Source organism: Callithrix jacchus, chromosome 12 (assembly GCF_049354715.1).
Source record: "Callithrix jacchus isolate 240 chromosome 12, calJac240_pri, whole genome shotgun sequence".
Taxonomy (NCBI): Eukaryota; Metazoa; Chordata; class Mammalia; order Primates; family Cebidae; genus Callithrix; species Callithrix jacchus.
The window spans coordinates 71,327,900-71,351,850 of record NC_133513.1 but is presented as its reverse complement, the minus strand read 5'-3'; the positions used below and the strand labels follow the sequence as shown (position 1 = coordinate 71,351,850).

Genomic DNA, 23,951 nt, shown 5'->3' with positions numbered 1-23,951 from the left:
TTCCACCAAAAAAGGTTTGGAGTATGTACTATATCATAAAAAGCAGAGGTTTATATCCCCTCAATGGCAGTAGAGTGTTATCCTTCCATGGGTAAATTCACTCTCAGAAGAAAGTCATATTTTTTTTGTGTGTCCTAGTACTTAATGCCTTGCGCCTAACAACCATTAATCTTTGTTAGATTGCATTAATCAAACCAACAGAGTTTTAAATTTGTTCATTCTAGCTTTAAAATCAATAATATTGTATAACAAAATGCAGATTATTCATGGGCCACAACTATCAAAGTAAAGAAAAAGTTTTCCATTTATTTAGCTTTAGCTGTTTTCTTTGTGGCCTGGAGAATTGAGAGAGAGCAGATATATTTGGTCAAGGGGCATATGGTGAAACTGAAAGCTCTAAATTACCCTATAATTCAGACATACAAACAATTCCACAAGTTTAGCCTTTCAAATCATGTGGGAGACATTATCTTTTAAAATTTTAGATTTGGAGGTACATGTGTTTGTTTGTTACAAGGGTATTAGATGTATAACAGTGCGGTTTGGGCTTCCAGTGAACTCATCACCCAAATATTGGACATTGTACCCAGTAGGTAATTTTTCAACCTTCATTCCACCCCCTTTGGAGTCTACAGAGTCTATTTTCTCCATCTTTATGTTCGTGTGTACCATTTGTTTAGCTTCCACTTAGAAGTGAGACCATGTGATATTTTACTTTCTGCCTCTGTTAGTTGTTCACTTAGGATAATGGCCTCCAGCTCCATCCATGTTGCTGCAGAGGACATGATTTCATTTTTTTTAATCACTGTGTATTATTCCATGGTGTATATACCACATTTTCTTTCCCCAAACAACCACTGCTTAACATTTAGGTTGGCTCCATGACTTTACTAATGTAAATAGTGCTGCAATAAATATGTGAGAGCAGGTGTATTTTTCATATGAGTTCTTTTCCTTTGCATGGATACCCAGTAGTGGAATTGCTGGGTTGATTGGTGATTCTCTTTTTAGTTGTTTGAGATATCTCCATACTGTTTTCCATAGAGGCTGAACTAATTTACATTCCTACAAATAATACGTGAGCATGCTCTTTTCTCTTCATCCATCTCAACATGTCTGCTTTTGCTTTTAAATAAATGCCATTTTGACTAATTTGAGATGATATCTCAGTGTGGTTTTCATTTGCATTTTTCTGATAATTAGTGATGTTGAGCATTTTGTCATATATTGGCTGCTTGTATTTCTTCTTTAGAGAAATGCCCGTTCATATACTTGGCCCAGTTTTTAATGGAGTTATTTTTTTTCTTGAGTTGTTTGAATTCCTTGTAGATTTTGGATATTAATATTTTGTTGGGGGCATAATTTGTACATATTTTCTCCCATCCTGTAGGTTTTCTGTTTGTTCTGTTGATTATTATTTTACCATGGAGAAACATTTTAGTTCAATTAGATCCTATTTGTCTATTTTTAATTTTTGCCGTATTTGCTTTTGGGGTCTTTGTCATTAACACTTTGCCTAGGCTGATGTCCAGAAGACTTTTCTCAAGTTTTCTTCTGGGACTTATATAGTTCCAGGCCTTATACTTAGGTCTTAATCCATCTTGAGTTAATTTTTGTATACGGTGAAAGATAGGGTTTATTTTCATTTTTCTACCTTTGTCTAGCCAGTTTTCCCAGTACCATTTATTAAATATGGTGTCTTTTCTCCATTGTTTATTTTTGTCAATTTTATTGAAGTTCAATTGGTTGTAGATATGTGGTGGGAGACATTATTTTGACAAAGGTACTGAAGCTTTAGGAGTAAGAAAGAAAAACCCTTGTAACAGAAACTTATCATCTGTGAAATTTATCTATCTGTGAGGTGACAGAAAAAACAATCAATGATAGATTTTGGTTTGTTTGGATTGCTCATCTATAAGAAGGTGAGAACAGTGTCGGTTATATCATCTACTATGGTAGATTCACAGCCTCTTATGATGTGGGACAAAGTCATAAAGAGTGGTGAATTAGGAAACTAATGTGACTTCAACAAGACACTTAAAATTATTTTTAAAGTATAAAACAAGATGTTCTATTTGTTTATGTGACACCAGACAAATTGGTTTGACTGAATAAATACTGATATATTTTCTAAAGTAAATATGTGTTTGGGGTTATATATACAAAGACACCCTTAAGAGGCATAAATAATATGACTAATGAGGGCCTATAATGGTTCTAATGAGTATCATTTATTTTGTTTTATTCTCTTTTCCTGCCTCCATCCACCCACAAAGGCATTTGGCTATATTATGAGACAAGAGATAAAAAAGAAAAAGAACTAGAAAGACTGATTGATCTATGAATGTAAGACAGTAAAATAATATGGAACAAAAACCAGGGCAATGGAATATAATATGTAGCAAGAATGAACTAAATGTGCATGGTCTAGCTCGAAAGCTCAATTTTTCCAGGATATGGCTTAGAATTTAATTTTGAATCAGCCTGGTTCCTTACAGTATTAGGACATTTTCTCTAGGCTTAGTGTCCATGTAGTATATCTCTAGACTTAGTTTCTTTGTCTATGTATAATTAAGTCCCCTTTATTCCCCAGTTTAATATCTTAATCAAATCACTACTTTTAGCTGTACAACATTTTTTGAAGGAAAAATTAAATACAATAAAGAAATGTTTTGTAATAAGAGAACTACCAAATGTGGGACCAAAGAAATAATCTCTCTTATCACCACTGCAGCATCAACTAAATCCATGCAAGGTTCTCAGTTTTGCTCTGTGAACACTGGAAATAAGGCTTATTTGTTGCATTTTAGAGAATGTCAATATCTTCCACACCATGGAAGATTAGCCCAGGATCTTTCTCACAAAATGTATAAATCTATAGATACTGTGTGGATATATGACACTGACCATAAATAGAAAATCTTATCAAGCTTCATGACAATTCCTGATTTAAATTTCTAAGGAATCATAGAGTAACCAAGAGACTATATAAAATGTAACTACAATGCAGTAGGTATTTCATTTGCAGTGGTATGCATAATTAGCTTTAATATCATTCATAATTTGTAAAAATGAGACCTGTAGGCATTTTTTTTTCAGCTAGGAGTACAAAACTTCAAGAATGCTGTTGTGAAGAATAACAAATAAAAGTTATTAGGAAAAAAATTATGATATGAATATCCATATACTCATTTATAATCAAATATCATTTTTGAATGTGAATAAACTGGTAATTTATTTATAAGTATTTGCAATCAAAGAGTTCAGATGACTGTAGAACTGCTCTATTGTGATCAGACCTCCCCAGTTATAATGTGTTTAGCTCTGGACATATTTCAAGAGGCAAATGCATAATTTTAGAGAAAATTTAGAAGACAATGAGGACACAATATCCTTGAGACAGAGCTGCAGTGTTTGGAAAGATTTAATCTGGAGAAAAGAAGAATCAGAGAGATATGTTCTGAATCACATACATACATATCTCTATATATGTATATAGCTGTCATGTGACAAAGAATTAACTGTTCTGTGTTTTCAAGATAAGGAAACAGTGACAGTGGGAAGTTTTTGATTCCATATAATGAGACTACTAGAGTTCACTGTAGATAGAACATACTACCTCAAGAGGAAATACTTTTCTAGTTGCTAGACATACTAACATACAGCTTGGCTTAGCTGTTGTGGAGAAGTTTCATACACATGGATGACAGTGGTAAAAGAAATCTTCCACTCTTTAGAGCATTTGACAGTTTTAGGAATATTAGATGTGACTATAAACACAGATTGGAACTATAAAGTCTCATTTGTGTGTCTTAATAATGGGAACCTTTATTAAGAATAGAAGAAGGTGATGCTGTCATCCCTTGGAATCCATAGGAAATTGGTTTCAGGACATCCTGAGGATATCAAAGTCCACAAATGATCAAGTCCCTGATGTAACATAGTGTAATACTTGTATATAACCTATTGTACAACCTCCCATATATTTTAAATCATCTGTAGATTACTCATAATACCAGGATAGAAAAAGTCTGTATATATTCAGTACAGATGAAACCATCTATTTAAAAAAAATATTTTTCATCTATGGTTGCTTGAATCCACTAATGTAGAACCCACAGTTACAGAGGGCGAACTGTAGTATTCTGTCTCTATGGCCCTCACTATTGCTATATTTTAGTTGAAAATCCCTCCCATTAATAGCTAGGGAGCTAACGTTTATAATGCTGTCTCCCCTTGCTAAAAATAGTTAACCATAAACAACTCCATTTACATGCATTCTAAGAAAACAGGAGTCATTTGGAGAAGAGTAAGATGATGGCAAGAACAGTGTTTCTCATTGTATCATAACAAGAAACCCAATGGCTACTCAATAATGTACATCAACTTCATATATACATACACATATATATCCATGCACACATAGTATTGAATCATCCATCATTCAGTAGATGTTACTGGCTGACTAATCTCTTTAATAAGCTTCTACTCTGAAGTTTTTCTCATCATGGATCTTGGAGAGGCCTACTTTGGATGAAATCTGGACAGTTAATCTTCAGTTGAATGCAGTGTGGTAGTTTTGTTTACATAAATAATACAGAGAAAGTCTCCAGGCAAGATGTGGCTGTTAAATTAGCCTTTCTTATCAAACTAATGAGCATATAGCAGATGTGAGCTATATAACATCACCACTGTTACAGTATAAATTAAGACAGGGTTAGGGAATGTTCAGAAAAATGCAGAGGCTTTTAGAAATCCTACAGACATTTGTTTTAGCTTAGAAAGAACTCTGGGAAACTAAAATGTGTTCATCATTATAAAAGTCATAGCTTTAATTCTGCTGAGATAAAAATCCTTGAGAAAAACCCATCAGGAAATTTCTGTGGTTATATTTAAGAAGATACTAACTAAATTAGGATTTCAAAAGAGCAGTTTTGAATTTCATGCCAGAGAAACAGACTAGAGGACCTGTTAGTCAGTAATGTAAAGAGTTAGGAGAATTAATTTTAGCCTGGTGAAAAACTCTAAACTAGAAAGCTATATCTGTGAAGGTAAGAACAACCTGAACATGGAGCAAACTAATTGTGTCTATATCCTTACAACTGTGCTCATTGTATACAGTTTATTTTCAAGATTCCCTGATACAGAACGTAGGGAGGGCTGTGTGCACTTGAACAGAGTCAGAGAATGCTATACTCCAATTACAGTGAATAGGAGGGGCAGGACCAGAGAGGAGAAGAAGAAAAAAACTCCCAGAGTGGTTGACTTAGAGAGGTTCTCTCTTCTCCATCTGTCCCAAGGTTTCTTTCCCCCAGCCCCCTCAACATTAACTCCTTTCAAAGTGTGACTACTGTCAGCAGAAATATTCCCAGACAGGCTACTTTGAGAGCCATTTTTCATTTAGCTTTGTTTATTCACAAACATAAAATAGCAACAACTAAAGTTGTTGCTGTCTTTCTTAAGGATAATCCGTGTAAAACTGGAAACTAAGAACTGGGTTTTAAACACTGGGAAAGTCTACACAATATGTTTTTCTTCATGTGTCACATGATGCTGTACAATATTAATATTTATAGTATATACATGCCAGTATTATGACAATTTAATCTTTAAAAATATCAAAAAAATAGAAGGACCTCTAATGTTTGTGATTTCTTTTTTTAAATCTCAGAAACACAATAGCATACCATCACGCTCTCAAATCCATTGTTTTCTTTCCAAACCCAATTATATTGTCCTGGTCTACAATCTTATAGTTTCTTGCTGGAATAATAATCATCTCCCCTAAACTCCAGTCTTTATTCAATTATACTCACTCTATGAGACATAGGCAGATTAATCTTCATATAACTGTAATTGTCACATACCTGCCTTAAAAGCTTCAGTAGCTTAGCATTAACTATGGAATACAAATAGAGAGCTATTGTAGCTTATTAAGCAAGTTCTGATTAACAAGGTGTTTTAGTGGGTTGGTCTTAGAAACAGCATAAAAAGACGAAGACTATATGGCAATTTCAATAATGTGGTCAAAATAATGAGAATATGGCAGTAGTACTAATAATAATTCAGAAAAAGGCACAAGGCCAAGAAATATTACAAAATTGCAATGATTTTTATATAGTTTGATTTAAAGAGAAAAAGAGAAAATCAGAAAGTTGAGTAATATAAAGTGACTAAGAAGATACTGCTTCCAGTAACTATAATGAGGAAAATTAGAAAAAGAAATTAGTTTTGGGGAGTAATTGATTAATTGGAAATGATTATGGGAATGTAAATAAAAATTTTCATTAGACAGTCAGAAATAGGGCAGTGGCTTTTGTTTAGAGTTAGGGACTAAAGATAGGAATCCAACAGTAAAGGTGAAAATTTAAACATTGAGATTAAAATTCATGAGATTGCATGAATTCTCAGAGGAAATAGTTTTAAACAGAAAAGAACATAATGTCGAAGGTTGAACTTTAAAGAACACCTACACTCAAGGGGGTAGCATAGAAGCTAGAGTTGATAAACAGTAAACACACATGTCAGAAGAGATCCAGTAGAGTTCAGCACCACAGAAGTTCAGCAGAAATAAGCTGCTAAAATATCAAAGAGGATGCAGATGATAAAAGGCCTTTTCATTTGCTGATATGAAAATCTTACCAAATCCAAATGGCATTTGAAGAGTAATCAGAGTGCTGAAAATTGGTGATAAGTTGTAGGAGGATAAGTAAATGGAAGCAAGGAACAATACATTTATCGCACTTCACATTTTATAATGGGCCCCTTCCATACATTAGATAAGTTAGACAATAACTGTTTGGTTCAAGTAAGACAGTTTTTAAAATCAAGGAGATTTGTCAATGTGTAAAGACAAAAGAGAGTCCGGAGAAAGAGAAAGACTCAAGCTAGAGGGGAGAGAAATAGGAAGCTAAGTCTATCCAACAGTCCACAGGCACTGAATGGGGAGCACAGATGAGGGACGAAGTTGCAAGTTTTACCGGAACCTACTGAGCTAAGAACAAATGAGAAACTTCATGCTGCTTTCATTTTTCCTCCCAGGAAAGTGAGGGTGGGATCATTTTAAGTTTTTAAAAATATTTTATGACTGATAAAAATTACATATATTTAGGATATAACTTTGGGTATATACCCAACAAAGGAATTGCTGGATCATATGGTAGTTCTATTTTTAATTTTTGGAGGAAGCTTCATACCAGTTTTTATAACAACTATACTAATTCGCCTTCCCACCAACAATGTGCAAGGATTTTCTTTGTTCCATATCCTCTCCAACACTCGTTATTTTTTGTCTTGTTAATTAATAGCTCTCTTAACAGGTGTGAGGGAATATTTTATTATGGTTTTAATTTAGATTTCTGAGAATTCTTTTGTGCATTTTTAATATACCTGTTGATCATGTGTACATCTTCTTTTGATAAATGTCTATTTAAATTGGGCTGTTTTCCTAAATCAGGGCTGTTTCCAATTGAGTTGCTTGTGTTTGTTGTATATTTTGGATATTAGCCCCTATGAACGTATGGTCTGAAAAGAATTTTTCCCCATTCCATAGGTTGTCTCTTCATTCTGTTGACTGTTTTCTTGGCTCTACAGAAGCTTTTTAGTTTGATGTAATTCCATTTGTCTATGTTTGCTTTTGCTGTTTGTGCCTTTGGGTTTATGTCCCCTCCAATCCCAAATTATCAGTGTCATCTTTCCCCTGTTTCCTCCTATTAGTTTTATAGTTTCGATATTTAAGTATTTAATCCATTTTAGTTGGTTTTTATATGGTGTGAAATGAAGGTCTAATTTCATTTTTCTACATGTGGATATCCAGTTACCCCAACATCATTTATTGAAGAAACTGTCCTTTCCTCATTGTGTGTTCTTGGCACCTTTGTCAAAAATCAGTTGACTAAACACATGGATTTATTTTTGGGCTATTTTGTTCCACTGATCCATGTCTCCATTTAATGCTAGTAACAAGCTGCTTTAATTACTATAACTTTGTAATATAGTTTGAAATCAGGAAGTGTGATACCTGTGGCTTTGTTTTTTCCCAAGACTGCTTTAGCTTTTCAGTTTTTATTTTGTAGTTTCATATAAATTTTAGGATTATTTTTCTATTTCTGTGAAATGCCCTTGGAATTTTGACAGATTGCACTAAGTCTGTAGGTTGCTTGGCGCAGTGTGGATATTTTAACACTATTAATCTTTCTAATCTATCAAGGTGAGATATATTTCCATTTACTTGCATATTCTATAATTTCTTTCATCAATATTTTATAGTTTTCATTGTACAGATCTTTCATAACATTGGTTTTAGGTATTATATTCTTTTGATGCTATTGTAAATGGAATTGTTTTCTTCATTTCAAATAGTTTGTTGTTTTGTTGCTGTTGTATAAAAATACACTGATTTTTGTATGCTATTATTGTATCCTACAACTTAACAATCTGTTAGTTCTAAGAGATTTTTTGGTGGAATCCTTAGGATCTTTCTAAGATCATATCATCTGTAAACAGAGATAATTTTTCTTCATTTCCTATTTGCATGCCTTTTTTCATTTTCTTGCCTAATTGCTCTGGCTAGGATTTCCAGTAATATGTTGAATATAAATGGTGAGAATGGGCATTCTTATTTTGTTCCTGATCTTAGAGGAGAAGCTTTCAATTTTTCACCATAAGCATGATATTAGCTATGGGCTTGCCATATATGGTCTTATTGTGTTGAGGTGTATTCCTTCAATGCCTAATTTGTTGACAGTTTTCATCAGGAAAGGATGTTAAATAACTGTTGAATTCTTTTTCTGCATTTACTAACATGATCATATGGTTTTTGTCCTGTAGTCTGTTAATATGCTACATCACATTTATTGATTTGTGTATGTTAACCATCTTTGTGTTTTAAAAGCCTCAACACATTAAACCATACTCTAAATAAAAAAGTTCTCAGTTTTGAAAAAGTAATAAAAATATTTCCATAAATTTGTACTGCAAAACTGACCAAATGTCCTTTCTTAATGGAGTTTTGGTGTCCTACAGTAACAATATCCTGAATTTTTGGGGTGTTTTACAGTTCATAATAATACTTTTATATGCATTATGTTACTTGATCATCACAAGTCTCAACACTACTTGAGTGAAGACAAACAATTTAAAATATTTGAATTGCTTTCAACAGTGTTTCTGTCAATTATGAGGTTTCCTTTGCCATGCCATTTATAATAGAGCTTAGGAAAACTTTCCATAGTGTTATGAGAGAAAATAAGCACTCATTTATTATGCATTTTGTGGAGTTTGTTTCTATCTGGTTTTGATTCTTGGCACCCTCTGCTTAGTCATAAAATCCTTGGTTGTGCTTGGAGTTCTGGGACATTTACATGAATAAGATGGACCTATGCACTAGACTACCAAAAGGACTATGTGGCCTACTTTGATAAAATCCTAGGCCAGCTGAAGCAATGTAACTAACAATATAACTAAATACATTCAAAGTATGGAAGTTCACTAAAATAATTCAGCAAATTTTCCTAAGCATCTTCTCTTTGCAGATACTATAATATGTGCTTAAAGTTTACAATATCACAGAGAAATAAGAAATGTTCATGGAAGAGGTATAGGATTTTTATGTGTTTGCAAGCTCAGAATGTGTGAGCAGAGCGATATTACTGTCAAAAAAACTAATGTGCTCCTGGGCTGCATTACAAGATGTCTGGCACATACAACAAAGATGGTGTTAGTCCACTGTGTTTTCGTTTATATTCTTATTATATTTCCACACCTTGTGTGTTTATCTATGGACTCAGAAAAATTGGAGCTATCTAGAAGAGTGTGCAGAGTGACAGAGGGACTCAAAACAATGTGATGTCACAGACGTTTGCAAGAACTAAGAGTATTTAGGCAGATAATTGAATATATATGGATAATAGGAAGGATTATTATTTTGTATTATGAACAAATGGGAAAATTAAGGCCTTTGTAGCTCTTATAGGAGACATGCTTGGGCTCAGAATGAGGAAGACTTTGGATTTCTTCATGGGGATTTTAATTTAATATTTATTAGGAGATAATTAACTTCTCATCAAGGGCTTGGCCACTGGATAAGGTATTAGATAAGATATATTTAAGGTCCTAAAATATGAGTCTGATTCTTCATGTACATTAATAATTTATAAATCATAACGTGATGTCTGTAAGAGAACTATAAATAAAGCCCCTTAGAAATACAACATAAAGGTTTTTGACAGAGGGAATCATTTCAAGAGAATGTAACATATGAGTTGGAGCTTGAATGACTTACAGGATTTTGATTGTAATAGCAGACATCTCAAGCTAACGATTAGGTATCAAAAATGGTAGAATTTTCATTTTGTTTAAACTTATTTGATCATCTTCATGAAATCTCAGTCACTGACAAATAGGAGAGGACAAATAAAATATTTTTATTCTAACCCAGACACCTGGATTCATTCAGTATTTTAAGCAGTTCCTGAAAGTTCAGGTTCATTAGGTTAAGACCCTCAAGTCTCTAAGATTTTTATCTTTTCCCCTACATCCTATCTTAGGTAGTATCTGGGAATATCAGATAGCCCTAGATACCATTACTTGAGGCATTGGGACAAAGGGTCATTAGGTTTGAACGGTTCCTTCTGCCTCCTCTGGTCTCTGAGGCCAGAGGAGGCCTTGTATGTCTAGCTGCTTCTGCTCTTTCACTTGAAGTTGGTAGCTAGAGAAACTCATGGTCTGTCCTTTCTTAGTTTGGTCAGGGCCTAGTGGCCACCTCTGACTAACATGTCTCATCTCTTTGGTACTTTAGACATCCCTGGTCTAGAAGGGCTACTCCATAGTCTTTGCTTAACTGAAAGGTTACCTTGCTCTTTTAACAGAAAACTTCAGGGAAGATTGGATAGCTCTCAACTCACCCACCTTCTGAGTACTCTTGGAGCCAAGGGAACACTTCCCTTTAGCCCTCTGAAGGTTAGCTAAAAATCACTGATAAGTGGCAGATTAATAAGAGAAAAAGCATCAAATTTCACATAGATCAAAGAAATTTGTAACACCACATTTTCAACACCGGGGGGGTCTTCAAAATGAAGACCCAAAGATACAGGGAAAGTTGTCCATTTTAATACTTAGGTTCAACAAGGTATGAACAGTCATGAAGAAATATGACTGGACAAAAGAGATATGACCTAATACTAATGGACTGAGTGGGAAAACCCAGAAAGGCCTGCCTATCTAGATTCTTCTTGACCTCTCTGAGCATGCACTTCTTCCTTTTGACTATGTGTGGCAGGGACCTCTCTGGAATGGGGATCTTATGACCTTCAGCTAAACAAGGTAGATAAGATAATTTCTTTATGGCCAGTTTTTACACAGAAAAGCAGAAGAAAAGTTAGAGTAATATTTTTGGATTTTACGGCTGGCTTTGAAGAAAAGGGAGTCGTGGTTTCTATAACCCACCTTGGGGAACAGGGATTCTAGTTTCTTATAGCTAGTCTCAGGGGAAAATTAGACTGAGAAGCTGGAGGTCAGAAGATGAGAGGAAAAACTTTTACTTCTGAGGTCTTCTTTGTGAGGAGATGGGTATTGTTTTCTGAATTTCAATAGTACACAGGAACTTAGAGCACTCTGAAAAGTCAACAATTAACCTGTCTCTGCCCTGTTCAAGGTTACTAGAATGTGGTTTCTGCTCAGTCTGATACCTTCCCAGGTATCTGAGAACTGGGAAAGTAATTTCTCTGTCCTTGAGTTTTCCTACATCAATCTGGGTATTTCTAAAGCCACAACCTCTTACTCTACATCTTCAGGGTGGGAATGAGTAAAAATGTTTCTGGTTGCCTTTCTTGAGCTTTTCTACCCCTTTCCCATAATTCTCTGAGCCAAAGAGAATAGGATTTTCTTCAACTTTACTTTACTTCATAGCCACCACCTTCCTCGTATCAATCTCTGGTCAAACCCTTTACAGTGAACTAAGATATCTTGTCTTCACTATGGGAGAAACTCTATCATTTGGTCCACCAGGCCTAGCCTTGATATGTTGAACCATAAACAAATTTGCATTTTACTTCTTGACAATGCCTGGATTTGAAGCCTAACAACTTGATTAAAAAATCCTATATTGAATACTGAAAGGTAAATGGTAAATATTTCTTTCATATTTTTTCTATAAGAATTCAAATACTCAACAGAAAGGTGCCTTGGATTGAATAGGTGGTATACCCAGAAAGTGACATTAATACTTCTCAAAACATTACCCTTTCTGATGACACAAATATTCTAGCTGACAAATCTGATCATGCTAATTTCCTATTTAAAGTCTTTTAATAATTTCTCATTCCCTGCAGATAAAATCATTTTAGAGGTCTTCCTGACCATTGAGTCTAAGTTATACTCCCTGTGCGTGTTTCTCCAAGCTTACATACTTCCTCTTTCTTAACTCCTATCCTACTTTTACTTTTTTAATAACTATCTTTCTTGATAAATTTGAACTCCAAATTTCCAACACAGAGCACAGTGTCCTGGATATAGGTACTTAATAAATATTTGTATGAGTTTTAATTAAATGCATATTTCTTACTTTTAAATCAGTAAATTGTTATTCTAGTTTACACAGTTTCTTTTTTGATATTTAGAAATTTGAGACTGCTCTGAAAGATGAATGCACTGTTGGGCTTACAATATCAATTTCTAGTCCTTTATAGAGCCAGACTTTCGAACACAGAAAATTCACAAGTACTCTCTTGTCATATCCCTTGACAGGTAATAATTTACCCTCTCCTTGGGGACACCCTTACCTTTAAACAAGAATTCTTTCAAACTTCAAAAACATCCATCTTCATTAATACCTAAGTTCATAATGAAGACTTTTCACTTTAGGATACCTAATTACCTTTCACCAAATTATGAAACTTCAGTTATGTCAAGATTTTTCACAGGCTTATTTTACTTTAAGCTGGTCCTTTCATTTACGGAAGCTTCAATTAACCAGACCTCATCATGTTATGGCTAAATGGATGTGACTAGAAAGGGTAGCATACAGCCATGTAAGGGTAAGCTGTTACTTCTTGATTAACATTTATGTTTGAAACTGAAAAATCAATAAAAGTGAACTTATATTAATTTACAAGCACATTAAGAAAAGGGGACACTATGTTTTGATCCCGAGATAGCAACAAAACTAAATACTATTCCAAAGAAGCAAATGGGAACAGAGGTCCATGGGCTGTGACCTCTATTTTATTTTTAAAATGTCTGCACATCCACTAAGCGCACTGCAGAATCTTAAATGCACTTAAAAGCAGCGGGGATACAAGTTTAGGGTAACTGAGGAAGCCCAAGTCAATCTTCATTATCTATTGTAGCAAAGATTCCTTCCAAATCCGTGGGAGTTGGTGCTGTTTATCCTCCCTTCATTAGCGCCCAGAACAATGGCACAGGGTGAGCACTGAATACTTATTCGCTAAATGCATGAATGAATGAAGCTACAGGGTGAAGGTAGGCTACTAGCTATTGGTCCGGTGGCTGTTGGCCCCGCAGCATGTCTGCCGCCTTTTCAGCAGGCTTGCTGCATCTCCTCATTCCCTCACCTTTCTGGCAGTAAGGAGTTCCCACGTTTGCCCCGCTTCAGGGTCGAGGGACGGCAAAAGGCTGTCTCCAAACCCCTCTACGCCTCAGGTAATCCGCTGATTTCTCCCACAGACGCAGCTGTTTCCGAGGAATGTCTGGCAGAGCCCACAGGGTGCGGGCAGCGAGTATCCCAGGATTTTCAGGGGAGAAGGTGGGTCCCACACCCCAATACCATACAAAAAGTCCAAAGAGTCTGGGCCCTTATTTTCCTGTTCTTGAAAAATAACTAACCTGCTCGCCCTCGCCTCCTCGTGCAGACCCCTCAGGGCCAACTCGGGCTTAGCCAGACACCGAGAACAAACAGAAGACACTAAGTCGCCACCATCAGGAAGGAGGGCGAGGCAGCCGCGCTGCGTACAGCTCCCGCAGCAGTTCTCACGGGCTCAGTCGCCCGACGCGTCACGCGCGAGGTTGCCTCGGCCGTGGCTCGAGGGCAGGTGGGGGCGCGTGCGCGCAGAAGGGCGGGGGAGGGACCGCCGCGCGCCAGCAGGTGGGCGCGTCCTCCCGCGCGCGTGCGCGCGCGTCGTGCCCTCTTCCTCACGTTCCCCGCGCGCTGCGTCCCCTCCCCGCCGGGAGCGCGCGCCTCCAGTCCTCGCGCCGTTTCCTGCTCGGTCTCTCAAAGCCGCACACTCCCCGGAGCTCCTGCCACAGCCGTCGCCTTCGCGGCGGCTCTCCAGACCCGTGCCTCAGCCCCGGCGCTGCATCACCGCGTCCCAGGCGTCCTTCCCTCCTTCTGCCACTCCCCCTCCCTTTCCCGCCCTTCTTGCCCACCGGGCCGGCAAAGAGAGCCTGGATACGAAGCAGGCGGGCTTGAGAAGGGGGTTGGAAAAATGGAGGTACCGCGCCTGGATCATGCCCTCAACAGCCCCACCAGCCCCTGTGAGGAGGTGATCAAAAACCTCAGCCTGGAGGCCATTCAGCTATGCGACCGGGACGGTAAGAGCGGCCGAGACCGCGAGGGAAGGGACCGAGTCCACCCCGAGGCGCCGGGGCTACTCTGGCTCTGCCGACGCCGCTTGCCAGGGCGACAGGGTCTTTTGTTGTCCCCTCTGTGGAAATAAATGCAGATGTTGGTTACCCTCCGCCCACCGTCCTCCCCTCACCCCAGAAACAAAAGGACCCCAGGGCTCACGCCTTAGGGCGGAAAGTAGCCGTCCACCACCGTGGCGCCCTTCCCCGCCCTCACCGCCTGACCCGGGCGAGGGCAACGTTCCCGTCGCGGCTCCTGCCCCGACGAGGCGTTTCCGATCTTTGCCGCAGTCCGGATTTCCTGGGTCTCCGGGCACTGAAGGGGAAATGCCCTCGGGATGTTTCTAGCAACCCCCTTCCTCCAACACACACACACAAGTTACTATTCTCCTCCAGAAACTTATCATTTTCTTTCTTAAACCTCGCATCGTCAGACTCCCCAAATTAACTAGTCTTTTTAGCCTCTCAGATTGGGATTAGGATGACGGTTTTTCATTGAGGGAGCAGAAAAACAGTGCATTTCAGCACCAAGGACAGACACAACCTTCGTGTTTTCTGGGCTCTGATTCAGACTGTCGAAAATCTGTTTGACCTAATGTATGTGCTGTGATTCAGACTATGTGGCCAGTATGTACAATTGCGTGTTGATATGATATCGTTTATTCTGTTGTTAAAGTTGGCAGGCTTCTGAAGGAGGAAATTGATTGAACACAGGTCTGAGCGTTGAATACATAAGCTAGTGCTCTGTGCAGTGTGGTTAGTTACAGTGCTTCTGGGTTAGTTGGACTAGTTAGAGTCTGCTATATCAGTAATGTGAAATAAAACTTCATTTGTAAAGAAATCGTCTTATTAGTAATTGGTTGGCCTAATAATTGTAAAATTCTACATCTGACAAAGGAAACACAGTGTACATGTTGTCAAGAGAGCCCCGAATACTTTTTGACTGTAAAAGAAATTAACTGTATATGTAGGTAATGACTGCAAAGCATTTTTGAACCAAAGTTATGTACAGATACTAATACACTCACAATAAGGTCATAAAACTTATTAGAGTAATCCAAATAGGGAGCAGAGGTCTTGTTTCAAAAATAATTTAAATGGTAATAACGCGGGTAAACATTGCTACTCAGCATGTTTATATCAAATGAGCATCGAATTTATTTTTATATTTATTAATAAAAATTTGTATTTAATAATTCTGAAACCAGAATTCAAACTTTTTGAAACCAGAGCCACTTTAATTTCTGAAACAGGTGTAGTATGTGAATAAATACATACACTTGCAAAGGCAGTTTGTATTTCCTTTATTCTTAGACTGTTTTAGTCACCATGGTAGTAAGTGCACATATTTATGGTATCTAAAAAATTTTATCGTTTTGGTATTTCATATGTAAGCTTGCATTAGATTATAAAGATTTTTAATAACATGGAAAATCATTTGGATTTTAGTTTATACTTTTATGAAATGACTTTTTATAATGTAACCATTGTAAATTGTAAATATTTTTATTTTCTTAGATTGGTTTGAGAGAAAAACAAGACTAATAAAAGTAGACTTCATTTTTATTTATTGCAATGATATATCAAAAGCTCATTCTTGTCCTTATTGGAGCTATGCATTAATTGTTGCTCTCAGAACTTGGTAATCTGAATGCTTAAAACTGCATTTACCATGTCTTTCAAAGATATTAGGGAAAATTATAACTTTTTTATGAAGTTCACAGAGTTAATAGAGTGTGAAAATTAATGTTATATTTACTATGATCTCCTAGAGGAGTAGCTATTTTATTCTGATAATATTTTTTAGTTGTTTCTTTTCAAATTAGGAATCCCACAAAATAAACAAATTATGTAACATTTAATTTTGGGGAGGGTGCTGGCACTAATATCTATGAAAATTTCTATTTGCAGACTTCCAAGTAATTTAACATAGACTAATTAAATAGGGTTTTATTTTATAAAACAGCATATACCAACAAATACAAAGAGCTAACTTCTACTAGAAGATGTATAAAATTTGGAAAGTTTTTTTTAAGAGATGTTGTTAAATGCTTATTTTGTTTTCCTATCTTACATGTCAATTCCAAAAATATTAACTTGGCTTCATAGGAATAATTTAGGGGAGATAATGTTGTTTGTTTTTGATAGAACAGTGTATAAAATGTTGCATTAAATTTGTCAATCAGACTTTACTTAGCATCATTTTATATTGAGAAATTTTCAGCTAGATGCTTTTTACTCCCTTTGCTTCCCTTCTTTCACTTTCTTTCCTCTGAAGTGTCATTATTTTACTTCTATAAACACGTAACATAGAAAAGGATGTGGCAGAATATGGGACAGAAGATCTATTTAAGTACCTAATAAGAGCTATATTTCATAATTTATGATAGACTATATTTGTTTAGTTTGCTCTTTTCTCACTTTATTTTAATCTACTGTTAATTTGTTGATGAAAAATAAGAGAAACATTAATTCTTTGGAAGTGGAATAAAATAAAGGAAAGTATAGCATGGTTGTTAAATGTACATTTTCTTTTACCTTCTTCACTCAGATATTTTTAATTTTATAATGTTTTCATACTGTATCAACCAAGAGCTATGCCTGCTGCTGAACATAATTGTATATCTCTTATGTTTCCTTGGGTCTTTTTTTTGTTTTTGTCTGTTACTTGCCTATTTTCCTATGAACTGATGATTACATTATCAGCAGTAATTCATTTTTTTCACAGTTTCTAAAAATATTTAATAGTTTCTGAAGAATATGGATTAGATTCCACATGGTCATACAATTGGATTTTTAATTAAGCAAGACAGTTATTACACACACACACACACACACACAGACTACCTCATGGATGGTCTTTCCTAGGCATGTGTACTTTGGTTGTCAGTACCTGGTCCTTGCCCAGGTGTTACTCTGAAAAAATATTGTAGATCTAGGGGTTTCTATTGCTATTGCAAGTAGAGTATTTCTGTTTCTCCATTTCTGCTGTGTTGAAGTATACTCAAGTTGCATACATGATGTACTTTTATTATGACTTTTCAAAAAAATTGAAGGAAAAAAACAATTTGTTTTGAAGCATTAATAATATGGGAGCCCATTTATAGTTCAATCGATACTTAAGACATTCACTGACCTGTGACGAGACAAAGCAGCCCCCACCCCACACACACAGAATTTTACATTACTTGTGTTTTTCATGTTTTAATCATACACACACACATATATGCTTTTTCTTCCTTGTTGAACACGAAAGATCTATCTACATGTTGACTTACATGTATCTAAGCTCCCTCCAGCTTTGTTATATAGTAAGGAAGAAAATACAAAATTAATTTGTTTTAAAGCATTTAAATATACTCTCAAGTCTTCATAGCTTTAACGAACATTATTTCTATGAGTAGAGCACTTTATGACTGCCCAGATATGGTATAAACCATAGGGTTTATGATGTAGTCAGCAAGGAAACACATTGGAAAGAAATTACACAGAAGCTGACGGATTTCCCTGTCTTTGTTTCTAACAATATGTGGAAAAAAATAGGGGAATAAAAGATTTTATCGATTTTACATATTTAAAAAGATAAACTTCTTTGAATGTTGAGTTAAACATTTCTTTAAATTAGAAATCAATTAAGACCTTATTTTTGCTATTGACATGTGAATTCAACGAATTTTAACTTTGGAAATATAAAGTGACAGGAATGCTTAGTAGCACAGTGATTTTAGATAATCCTTAATGACGTTTTCTGAAGTAGACATCTAAGAGGAATACCCATCACTGTAACCTTTAATAGTCTTTTTTACAAGAATGTAAGGTAGTCATTAGTCAATCTCACTGACATGTGATGTAGCATAGTGATATTACCATTTTAGATTAGAACAACCTTGTTAGAATATTGACTCTTGAAAGCTATGTAATCTTAAACAAATTACCTAATTTGTTTTAGCCTCAAGTTTTGTTATGTAAAGTGGGTATAATAATATCAATCCTGTGGGATTGTTGAAATAAGTAAAGCCTTACTTACATAGACTTTATTACCAGTCTTTATATTAATGCAAAATATAGAGTAATATTGTGAATGGAATATTATCCACATAACTTCTTGAGTTGAACCACTGCTTTTTGAGCTTTATTTTGTTGCTAGTGTCTAGGTCGTTGTTATTTTTCATAATTTCAGTTACATGTTATTTAGTTAGGAAATCACTTCAAATTCATGAGTCATTAATGGAATCTATAAATTCTGAATTTTAAATAGTAAATTTTGAAATCACAGTTATAGTACTATTATCTTTTATTTCTCTTTTACCATCCTATCAGTAATATCTTTATCACCTTAGACCTAATAATTGTTTTAAGTTTCTCGTTCAAATCTGCTGTTTGCTATTTTTAATGTGCTTTGTAACCTTGATGCTTGTTTTGTGTAGGTGTCTGCCTTAGAGCCCTTCTTTGTTCTTAATTTACAATGTTTTTCTTTATTAACTTTTTCCAAGGATAGACATGTACTAGGACATGTAGCGTGGGGATTAATTTCTTTGACCCAAATATGACTATAGAGATATTAGTGAGTTTGAAACAAAACAAAAATAAAATAAAAACTAAAAGAAACAAAAAATTTGAAAACCATCAGATTGTGTTAAACCAATTCATATACTTGTTAGGTTTCTAATTCATTCCCAGGGAGGACCAGAAAGTTATTAGAGTGAAAGTCACATCAAAGGATATGTGACCAGACTCCCTCCAGTGGTAGAACGACTGATGTGTTGTAAGTTTAACAGTGGCAACTTAACTTTGTTGCCTAGGTAGGCCGGTCAGAAATTCACTCTCTATAGAACACTATTTAGACAATTTTCAAGTTACTTCGTTTTATCTCCACTGATATTTCTTCTTCATTTAGGCCCAATCTTGCCTTTTCCTCTAACATATGTGAGTATACTTTCTTGACTACTTTTATATTTTATCCTGGACCTCGATAATAACAGCAGCTGTCACTCATGGCAGCAAGCATAAACCCTTCTACTTTCTGGTTTTCCTTCTCCGCCTTCTTTAGTAGATGCATCACTTAAGTTTTGCCTTGTAGAATGTACCTCTTTCTTGGACTTATTTTCCATTTGTTAAATTTCTGTATGTGAATCCTTTTTATTATTTAAATTCTATTTTTACTATAAAACTTGTACCTCCTTTTTTAACCTTAAAATATTTTATTCTTTTGAGACAGCGTTTCTTTCTTTCACATAGGCCTGCATGCAGTGGCACGATCTCAGCTCACTGCAATCTCTGCCTTCCTGTTGCAAGCAATTCTCTTGCCTCAGCCATACCTAGGATTATAGGCACCCACCACCACACCTGAGTCATTCTTGTGTTTTTAGTAGAGATAGGGTTTAACCATGTTGGCCAGGTTGGTCTCAAATTCCTGACCTCGTGATTCGCCTGCCTTGGCCTCCCAAAGTTTTGGGACAATAGTTAAACTGTCCTTTGAGCAGACTATATTTTATATACCGACATTTGAGAAGTAAAATCAGTGTTTGGAGAAGACTTAAATGTATAGAAGGACAGTCTAAGCAGAAAAAATAAGTAGAAAGTTTCAGCATAGTCTGTATATGTTAAGGGTAGTGACTGGAAATGGTATATAAGGAACCAAAAAAGAATTATGAGGAATTCATGACTGAATTTTCAAGCAACATGGAAAGTGATCAGGAGTAACTTTAGGATTTTAAGTTTGGGAAATCAGAAAAATCATTGGAATGATTCTTTCCAGGAAAGGGAAAAGAAAGAGAAAGAAAATAATATTTAAACATCCTGATGACATTAATTCTTTTACATCTCAGATTTTAGGAGTCAGTGAATGTCAAAATATGTCCTAAGCACTTTTCTAGGGGCATATCTCTTTCATAGATATTGTATTACCAGAATCATATTATATTACTGCTTTCTCATTATTGTTTCAGTGTGGTTCCCCACAAGATTACCCACTCATATTCTTTTTAGGCTTTTTTTTCTTTTCTTTATTCTCACTCCTCAAAGGCAGTAGGAGCTCCTCCAGGTCTGCTGCTAATACTCTGAGAATCATTACAGTATAAAACCAACCAATTAATAGTTTAGAGAGGATTGTGAAATAGTGATTTTTGAGCCACCTCCATGAAGATATTGTTGGAATCTTAGGAGACATTTTAGAAAGATAAGTATAAAGCAAAAAGAATTTTTGATTTATATTAAGATGTTTCAAATCTAACATTAAGAGAGTCCTTAGAAACTTAAAAGAAAACCAATTTTTGTGTTCTAGGAAATAGAGTTCTAGAATGGGGAGAAGAGTTGCTCATGGAAACATATATTCCACCAGGGAGACTGGAAATTAAGTGAAAAAGGAAAGGTTATGATTTAACTTCGGTTTTGGAGTGACCTTTAATATGCTTTGTATCTCGCCCTTTGAGGGAAAGAAGTGGTTGCATCCAATTTTAAACTTCAAAGATGAAATTAATCTACAATTCAAGTTTGTTATAAATGCAAATAAGAGCCCTGTATTTTGAAGATGCTCAACAGATGTGAGTTGAACAGACAACATCATACTTGGAATTTTCATTAGTTTTGTTATATTATGACTATTTGAGCCATGTTGTGGCTTATTTAAAGGGGGCTGCTCTGTGGTGATTTGCATATACTCCATTTGTTGTAGTGGTTGTGGCAACTAGTGTAAATAGACGACATGTATTTTGTTTTCTATAGACTGTGGGAATGTTGTTATCTAATAATAGTATGAAAGGCTTATAGTTACCCTAGACATGCCAACAAAGACAAGGCATAAAAGGTTTTTCAGTATACTGATTTTCTTGAAAAAGTGTCTCATCTTCCATGAATTGAATATTGGTGAATCTCTCAGTCTTTAACATTTTAAAAGCTGATGATAAATGCCAACAAGAATTATATAGCTTTTGATCATCTACTATGCAATAGGTCCAATAGGTCCTTAACGGCTGCATTTTAGAGTTATATCTGTGAAGTAGAACAGGGGTGCGCATGTTATGGTCCCTGGGCAAAATCCGTAAGCCTGCTACCTGTTTTTATAAGTAAAATTTTATTGGAATACAACCATACTCATTTGTTTACATACTGCCTATGGCTACTTTGCTACGACAATAGGGTTGAGTAGCTGTAAGAGACTACATAGCCCACAAACCTTAAGATGCTTATTGTCCAGCCTTTTATAGAAAAAGTTTGCCAACACCTAATACAAAAGATTGAGAACATAAGTTAATCTGTCTTGATAGGAATAAAAAAATATTACCAGAAGAATTGAGAAAAAAAATGTGTACTCATCTTGCTTTTATATATTTCCAGGATTTTACGATTAGGCGGGTCAGGCAGAAAGATGTAGAGAGCTGAATAACGTTGTCAAGCAGTAAGGTAGCACTGCTTGGAGTCAGTCGAAGCTGGGTGGCCCCCTATACCATTGTGTCTGATAGGCAGTGACAGAAACAGGCCCTAGTTTTTTAACTTGAAATCTAGCCTTCATATAAATAAGTTTAGAAAGAAATGCTATGTATGCACATGTTGTTTCCAGGTACACTTATAATTCTATCAATAGATATGTTTTAAAAAGTGTCACAGATAGTGTGAACTTTGAGAAATATGTATAGTTATATTGATACATATTATACAAATTTATGTAAATACATTCTTCCTTTGAAACCAAACTCATTAAAAAAGAGTCAAGATCATACTGATCTTTCTGACTTCCATAGTCTATCTCAACCTGTCTCTAAAGGACCCTCTTATTTTTCTTTTTTGAATTTCCAATGTGTTACAGTTTAAACTTATTAAGACTATTAAAGAATTTCTAGAAAAATGAAACTAAAATGATATAAATGAATTTTACAGAAGTACAATTCACCATTAAATTCCTTTAAAAGTTTCTAAATGCTTAATCCTAGTTTTTATATTTAGTCTCACAGATTGATAATTTGTAGACTATTGCTTGTGGCTAGACCACATTTTTAAGTAGCACTAGCTAGAGGACAGCTAGTGCCATTCTGTTCTTGTTCAATGATTAATTTACGGGAACTTCCCTTAGCCAGTTAAGATTCTCACTTTTATTTTGTTCTACTTACTATTTTTACTATTTATTTGTACATGCATTCCAACTTTAGGTTTAAAGGATTTAGGAAGACTATTTCGAGGGTCAATATATTTAAGTAGATAATTATAATAATTTTTATAAATATTTTAATGGAGTATAGAAGAGAAAGTGGTTAATTCTATCTTGAGTCTGAGGAGCAACATTTTCTTGAGGGTTAAAAGTAAAATAAAAATTTGCCAGAAGAAGTAGGAGAGGGGCATTTCTGGCTGAGATAAGAGAATTAACAAAGGCACAAAATCATATATTCTGGGAATGCATAGCATTTAGTATTGGCAGAGGAGAGAAGTGTGTCTGGTGGAAAATTAAGCTGAAAGCGGGTTACAGCTAGCTAGATTATGCCCATGATTAGGATTTTGGAGTTATTATCTTAGATTTCAAACTTTCTAATTTGTAGCAAACATTTGCTTTAAAATATAACATTGTGTAATAAATAAAAGTGGCATTATTGTAAAATTATCCTGTAGTTTTATACTTACAGCATTTTTAAAATAAAGTCAATCAGTGGTATAGTGGGAATTTAAATTAGTAGCTATGCTTGAAAGTCACTATTTTATATCAGCTTCAGCATTCACTATATTTCTGTATCTTACATTTACTGCATTATATGAAGCATATTTTGGTTAATACAAATAAGTAGTGGCAAATTGTAATTTTTTAAGTCATTCAGCCTTCTCAGGATACTCTTCAAATAAACTGATCTAGGCCAAAAAGAGAAATATTAAGTTTTTTTAATGTTGAATCATGAAAGAATAAATGTTTCATTTGAGGGTGACAGAATAAATTCGTTGAGTTCATTTTTTCATTGATGATAAAATTCTGTATCATATCATTCTGAGATATTTGTTGATAACATTTTAAAAACTCATTATTTTTCTGCTGATCTCTTAAAATTTCCAAACAGCCGATTTATTTTCCTTGCATGATGAATCTTAACTGTACGAATCAGTTTTATTTCTGAAAATTTATTTACATTATAAGCTTGGTAATATTGTGACTGTATTGTCAAATTAAATTTCTTCAGCTTCTTAAAAATGAGCTAATTAAATTGGTTTTTCCAAGTTATTTATATTTGAAAGATATTTATTAAAGTTTTTAAAAATTGCATTTAGAAAGCATTTGTTTTTTGAAGAATATTTATACCTTGATTCAAGACACCCAGCTAAATTTGGTATGAAAAACGAATTTTGAAATTTTCTGTTCATAATGTTGTAATTAGCTCAGAAAAAATCCCCAACAA

General features: G+C 35.2%; 2 protein-coding genes across 30 annotated transcripts in view; one reads left to right on the top strand and one right to left on the bottom strand.

Annotated features, from left to right (window-relative positions):
- Window positions 1-14,074, bottom strand: part of LOC128929302 (uncharacterized) — a 397,062-nt gene extending 382,988 nt beyond the window's left edge. For 17 of the 28 annotated variants that reach the window (XR_013524975.1, XR_008475537.2, XR_013524973.1 and 14 more), the window contains exon 1: window positions 13,572-14,074. The gene's annotated coding sequence lies outside the window, so the exon portion shown is untranslated. The remainder of the gene's footprint in view (window positions 1-13,571) is intronic. The other 11 variants (XR_013524974.1, XR_013524972.1, XR_013524977.1 and 8 more) reach the window with 1 other exon arrangement.
- Window positions 14,075-14,207: 133 nt separating this feature from the next.
- PHYHIPL (phytanoyl-CoA 2-hydroxylase interacting protein like) overlaps window positions 14,208-23,951 on the top strand; it is a 70,036-nt gene continuing 60,292 nt past the window's right edge. Inside the window, exon 1 of one of the 2 annotated variants that reach the window (XM_002756345.6) lies at window positions 14,208-14,547. In XM_002756345.6, the coding sequence (XP_002756391.1) occupies window positions 14,442-14,547 (106 nt within the window). In that variant the 5' untranslated portion in view covers window positions 14,208-14,441. Of the gene's footprint in view, window positions 14,548-21,094; window positions 21,123-23,951 lie in introns of those variants that run through there. The other variant, XM_078345942.1, reaches the window with a different exon arrangement.